The sequence below is a fragment of the Oncorhynchus nerka genome, linkage group LG24 (genome assembly GCF_034236695.1).
Source record: "Oncorhynchus nerka isolate Pitt River linkage group LG24, Oner_Uvic_2.0, whole genome shotgun sequence".
Classification (NCBI taxonomy): Eukaryota; Metazoa; Chordata; class Actinopteri; order Salmoniformes; family Salmonidae; genus Oncorhynchus; species Oncorhynchus nerka.
The window spans coordinates 54,010,745-54,017,782 of NC_088419.1; the positions used below are offsets into that span (position 1 = coordinate 54,010,745).

Sequence of the window (7,038 nt, forward strand, 5' to 3'; positions counted from 1 at the left end):
CCAAGCCACCAACTCACCACCAGCACCAGCCAAGGCCTGTCCCAATGGGTTTGGTGAGAGATGGAAACGTCTATTTTGGTCAGGTTTTGAAACGTTTTTTTATGAATTTGTTATCCTTGATGGCCTGTGTAATTAATAACACCATCTTAGTATTCTGTTTCCTCTTTCACTGCAGATTGCAGGTCTACTAGGTCACATATTTGGGGTTGGTTACATAAACCAGTCACAGATGGAGTTTTGATAAGACAAAAAATGACAAGAAATCAAGTCAGAAACTCTGTAGCAGGCCCCTGCTATCCTTTCATCCTGTTCTTGTATGTATTAAACAATTGTAAGACCCCAACATCTGCCAAACGCTGCAGGAATAGCCGGAATAGCAAAATTATGTAACTGTACAATGTAAAAATATACACCCACTACCACTTCACAATTATTGTTTTCATGGCCTGCTGCCTCTGAGTAAGAGAAGTGTTCTTCAGATGAACCATGACCGCAGTGTTGCCTCAGCTCACATTAAAACTGCTGTACATGATGTTCCAAAAAAAGACAGAATGTAGCAGGGGAAAAAAATTTAAAAAATAATGAGGTTTCAGGTTACATTAACCTAAGTTTGGTCAAAGAAATTTAATTCATATTATGGTTCAAATGTGTGGATGTTTAAAAAAAAGTTCAACGTGACTGAATTACTTTTCACCAGAATTCCCCTGCCCAGTCATGTTTCTTAGCATGTCAACGAGCAGCTGTTGAAAAGGAAGCTTTAATATTCTCTTCTTTGAGATGGCACTCAATCTATTCGAGGAGAACAAGTTGTATTGAACCTCTAGTCAAATCTCACCAACTAAACTTTCTGGGAAATAGAATGAGGTAAATTAAGAAATGAATTAATTGACAGAAAACACAAAAATCTGTCAGTGTTTTTATTAGAAACAAGAATTACAAAAACTTTGGCAAGTTCTGTGAATCAACAATGGCATTTGTATAAAATACATTCCGTTTAAGGTGTGTGCTGCACTGAGCATGACACCAAAGCTGCATTGCTGACCTGAAGCCACCATTCTCTCCATTATTTGGAAATGAGGTAAAAGTCCTCAGTAATTTCTTGGAATGTTCTTTAGTACACTTCAAAGTGACATCCTCAACGTAAGGCTTAATGTAACACTGAACAAATGTTCTGCAGACATGTATAAACTGTTCAGAAACATCAAGGCACAAGGCATCTGGGTTGAGACAAACGCACAAACCACACAGCTCAGACATTTCCTCTTTAGCTGCTTCTAAAAATAATCATTTGAGCCTGAAGCAGCTTCGAAACAGACTCACACGTTTCTTCCTCTTATCATTGTTGTGAACGGTCGTAATAAATCAGTACTCGTCTCTATTTGAGAAGACACTATGCATAGGTTTGTGCTAAAGAACTAGCTTGTACGCAACCCCAATTCCTCTTGAATTCATCCACATACAAAGAAATTCACTTAGTTTCTTCATCCAGTACTGTTATATTAACATTCAGAATATGTTGAACAGCGCCATATAGAGGATAGCTGATGCATCAGAATCGCTCATGCAATCATTTCAGTTCATTTGCAGATACTGCAGGCTTTCCCTTTTGCAATAGCATTACCTGTGTACATCGGCTTAATATCTAAACCTGCTGACTCAACTCCTCTTCACCAAACCATGACTTCTCAGAAAAGTGCTTACTTGAATCTCATTTACTTGACTATCAGTAGAAATAGTCATGGGAACATCATGATTGAGTCATAATACATAACGCAGGTCGACATCTAGGCTATATGTTACAAGGCAAAGGGGAGTTGGGTATTACAGATGCCTCAACATTAAACCAGCTGATTACTTCTTCATATCACATAGCATTCTTTAAGGCTTAGGTATCATCTGCAACTCCAACTCTCCCCCTAACAAAAATCAAGTGATTCTCCCCCAATATTTCCCCAAATTCAGTAAAAAACACAAAACATTTATTGTGTGGGAATCATTGATTGGCAGGAGGGGCTCTGTTTCCTCATCCAGAGCCAAAATCACTTTGGAGGACAGGAACCATGGGACAAGTTATTTCCTTTCCTTGCTCAACATAACCATCTTTCTTTTTTTAAAAGGGCTTCCTCCACAACCAGGTCCTGTCGTCTCCATCTCCTCTTCCACCTTCTCAGCGGTACTCTTAGTCCCTACCAACAACAGAAGCCACATCTTGGGACTGGGTAGCCAGTTTCGGATAGTAATCCAGGAGAAGACAAATCACTTTGCGTAATTAAGTCGGGTCATCGCGTGACGCTCAAGTGGTTGGTTCAACACGTCATGCAGCGACGTCTCATGTTGAGGGGCTGAGGGTTTGGGTCGACCTGCAGGCGCAAAACACAAGGGTATACGTTTCAATAAGGCACATTGGGTCATGAAGTGTAGAGAGTTCAGTTAAATCACAAGAGTATTCCAAGTGGTGCTAGCTCACCTCGCAGTACACCGGAGGGGGTCGGAAGCGGAACTCCTGGACAAAGGCCCTAAGTGGGTGCTCCATGATCCCACTGAGGTCCTCCTCAGGACGGTGGGCCATAGTGTTCTGCTCAGCCTCCTCATCAGTCACCACAGAGCTGTAGTCAGGAGGAGCTGTATGGGGGAGGGAAAGAGGGGACAGATGAGTAAACCATTTTGCCTAAGGTTGGAGATTTTCAGGGGGTTTGGCATTTAGCTTTGAGGAACATGTTATGTCTTGTTTACAAGAGACACACTTACGCTCAGGCTGCTCAGGGATGGCCATGCGGAGCCATTCCAGGTTGACACTGTATTGGCTGCTGACGCTAGAGGTGCGGCTGCCGAAGGGATGCAGGGGGATGGTGCCCATCACCAGCGGCAGCTCTAGGCACAACTTAGAGGTCCCAGGAACATCCACACATATCTAAGTGGTGGAGCGGGGAGAAAGCTTTTAGAACTACAGTAACATGGACTCTTCAGTAGGGGTAAAACCACTAACCTCTAATTAGCTTTTCATTATCAATAAGACATACACTCAACAAGGAACACCTAATAAATGTGAATGAAGTGCTTTCCATTCTGTCTAGGGAGTGAACTCACCCTGAGCATGTATTCCACTTTGATGATGCGGCACTGCAGGATGGAGGGCCCGACTGGTGGGATCTTGATGGCGCGGCCATGCCAGGTCTCCCTGCGCTGGGCCCCCACCACGTCGCCACTAAGCGTGGCCACCACAGCCTGCTTCTGCTTCATGGTGCCCCGGGCGAGGAATGTCTGCGTCTGTGTGATGTAGGCCTTGGGCACCACAGAGCGTGAGGTGGCATTGTCAAACTCAGCAAAGACCGGAATCACCTCACCTGGAAGTTGGAGAATAGAGGCTGTGACATTATATTTGGTTCAGTTAAAAACAGTTATAACTATTTGTTAAGTTCAGGCCACTAGGGTTAAAGGATATGGTTGGTTCTTACCTGGTGTGTAACCTTTACGGTCAATCTTGGCAGTTATTGACACCTGTCCAAAGTTGTGGTACCAAACCCGTGCCATCTTGTCTTTGCTGCCAGCTTGGGGGGCCAATAAGGCCGGTGTGTTGATGTCAATGGGCTCAATGACTGTGAACTCCTTCTTGATCTTCCTCACTGTAGCCCAGGGCCTATGCAGCTTCACCTTCACCCAGTAGCGGACGCTGCCATGCTTGCCTTCGAATGATGTAACCAGTGTCCTGTTGGAGTAAAACACATCAATTGATTAGACCTTCGTTGTTCTTTAATAAGATGTGATGTTTATCATAGGCCCAAATCAAATGCAATCAACATGTAATCAACAGTATGCTAATACTGAACCGAAACCATTCATTCCAGAAAGGGATACTTACTCGTCAGGCAACTGGAAACTAAATGGAAATTCATGTCTTCCAGCAGGGAGGAGGATGAGCTCGGCATTATCTGAAAATAAATTAATAAAACAAGCATTAATGTTGTGACAACTTCTGATACATTCATTGATTACTGAAAGAGGGCCTTTTGCTTTCCAATGCCATGTACTACCTAAAATAAATATTGGATAAGTCACGGAGTTCAATTTCTCATTACAATGAACTGCAACTGAAGTTACTCTTTTCTCATCAAACAAGAGCGCCATATTTATCCGATGGTGGTACATATCACGTCTCTCTCTATACTACTTGCAAAGGGTGGTTCCTTCTCACTGTCACGAAAACAGATTTTTGTCAAACCTGGTGCTCTTGAACGGGTATTTGCAGGCCCTTGATTTGTGGGTTATTTTGTTATTTTATATTATTTATGGAAGCACTGAGTCCCCTTTTAGAGTTATTAGTTTTAGAGTGAATCTAACTTGCATTGACAACACTTGGACTTGTTTATTTTTTAAATGACAGAATAATTCAAAGTTAATAAATAACAAAATACAACATCATGAGAGAAACCCCCCACAAAACGCAGTTGTGTACAATAAAATACTTTTATCTTGATTGAAATTTGCTCGAGATGGTTTGTCCGGAGAGTAGCATAACATGGAGCACGATTGCTTACATTCACCGAGAAGGAGTGAATGACTAACCTGCTTGCAAAAGCACTTCTCTTCGGTTGAGATATTCCACTTCGTCGCTGTAGTTTTGAGTATAAGCAGTACTAGACCCAGCCGAACGAGACTCGGTCCAATACACTTTAGCAAAACCTTTGGCGTGCAACTTCAACGACTCCACTTTACATTCCCCTGCAAGGTCCAAAACAACTTTTCCAGACACCACGTCCCCACTGCTGAAAACTGGAGGAGAGTCGATTTCTGGAGAGTCAAAGACGATGTCAAACTTTTTCAATTTGCCGAAAATCATCTTGAGGCGTGTTAATTCCAAAGGGATTACTTTTGCTAAAATGCTTTTGCTTTCTTGTTCAAGTTGTCAAAAAGCGTAGAGCGTTTCAGTTGTCTCTCTGGCTTGTCGCTACACAAAACTGATGCAGCAGAGACGGCCACAGCTCCTTTTTGCACGATGTGAAAGGGGCGGGATCTCCGAATATATTACATAAGGTGCCATGCATAGACTGTAGCAGGCTAATAAACATCTTCCCTGGGCGTGGAGTGCTCAGAGCGAACAGAGAAAACAGTGCCTGGTGATTGATGGTTACAGGTTCTTAGACAAAAACAGACTTAACTGAGCATGCCTGGAGACAGCAAAGATCCTCCCATTTAGTTTCACATTGTACATTGTACTATTGTGCAAAGGTATTTATATTCGCTTTAGCTCGGGTCCATTTTTAACATCCTGTACATGCGGTCTATGCATTAGTTCCAAGAAACCGAACATGCACAGTTTGCAAAATTGATTTTCTTAGAGAGCAAACATGATCATGATTTGAAACGTCTCTAAAGCCCTGTATGAACGATCATGAAACAGTTTTTTCTTTTTTACTATTAGGCTACCACTTCAAGAAAAATCAATAATGATAAAGGGAATGCGCATAAACATGAAAGTGCATCTGCTTGCAATACAAATACATCTATCATATCTTACAGAACATTTAGTTCCAGGCCCTCTAGATTGCAAAATCAGGGGTGAAAAGTTGTCCCCAAAAAAAACAAAGTTGTTTACTTATTTGTTTCCTGAAAGTATGTGAGGGTTATATACTGCCTCCTGTGGTGTGAACGACACATGCAACAGCTGGGCTTTGTCATGGAATACAGACGAGTACCAGTACTGTGCAACTTTATGATATCAACCGCCTCCTGGTGGCTATATGACAACTTTAAAAAGTGTGTAATCAACTTCAGTGAGCTCTGACCTGAGACTTCCTGTAATTGCTGGGCCGATGAGATAAAAGCCATGTATGCTTGCATGAAGTATGATTTTGGACTTATACACCCACGTTGTATCAAATAATGAATGGTATGCAGACTCATCACACTAACAAAGTTAATACCATGTACATATGTGTTCAGAACAGATGTTATTCAAAACAAAGACCTATCTTGGTAGAGTGCCAAATTATGTATAGAAGGCTATAGCTATGTTTTCCGAGGGTCTCAAAATGAGTACTGCCACCTATTTTAGTCCAAGTCAAGCACTGAGTATGACATGTAAATTGTGTTTTGAACACCATCCAATAAATAATTTCCTGTTATTCTTTGGGAAATGTATTAGAATTGGCCTATCCACATATAAATACTGGCCAACACTTTTATATTAAGCTGCCCCTCTGCTATACTAACTTTATGTAACCATGAAATTACTCTGTACATGGTAGTTAATGTGTTATAACATTAACTAAATCCACTTTGATTTTACCTTGAGGTTAGAGAAGGCGGCCTGTCAAGAGGTCAGCAACATGTACAGTACCAGTCAAAAGAATGGACACACCTACTCATTGCACGGTTTTTCTTTAATTGTACTAATTTCTACATTGTAGAATAATAGTGAAGACATCAAAACTAAGAGACCTGGTCAGAGACCTGGCCATGTGGTGCCAGGATTACAACCTCTCCCTCAACATGATCAAGGCAAAGGAGATGATTGAGGACTACAGGAAAAGGAGGACTGAGCACACTTCCATTCTCCTCGACAGGGCTGTAGTGGAGCAGGTTGAGAGCTTCAAGTTAAGGTGTCCACATCACCAACAACCTGGTGGTCCAAGCACACCAAGACAGTCGTAAACAGGGCACGACAATGCCTATTCCCCCCCAGGAGACTGAAAATATTTGGCATTGGTCCTCAGATCCTCAAACAGTTCTACAGCTGCACCATTGAGAGCATCCTGACTGGTTGCATCACTGCCTGGTATGGCAACTGCTCGGTCTCCGACCGCAAGACACTACAGAGGGTAGTGCGTACGACCCATTACATCACTGGGGCCAAGCTTCCTGCTATCCAGGACTTCTATACCAGGTGGTGTCAGAGGAAGGCCCTAAAAATGGTCAAAGACCCCAGCCACACTAGTCATAGACTGTTCTCTCTGCTACTGCATGGCAAGCTGTACCGGAGCGCCAGGTCTAGGTCCAAAAGTTTTTTTAATAGCTTCTACCCCCAAGCCATAAGACTCC

General features: G+C 42.5%; 1 protein-coding gene across 1 annotated transcript; it reads right to left on the reverse strand.

Annotated features, from left to right (window-relative positions):
* Positions 1-903: 903 nt before the first annotated feature.
* On the reverse strand, positions 904-5,075 carry LOC115108171 (arrestin domain-containing protein 2-like). Its single transcript, XM_029632217.2, has 7 exons — positions 4,564-5,075; positions 3,860-3,929; positions 3,456-3,706; positions 3,088-3,344; positions 2,749-2,911; positions 2,468-2,622; positions 904-2,360 (listed from the first exon to the last, which is right to left on the reverse strand). The coding sequence occupies exons 1-7, from the start codon at positions 4,835-4,837 to the stop codon at positions 2,307-2,309; spliced, it is 1,224 nt and encodes a 407-aa protein (XP_029488077.1). The 5' UTR covers positions 4,838-5,075; the 3' UTR covers positions 904-2,306.
* Positions 5,076-7,038: the final 1,963 nt, after the last annotated feature.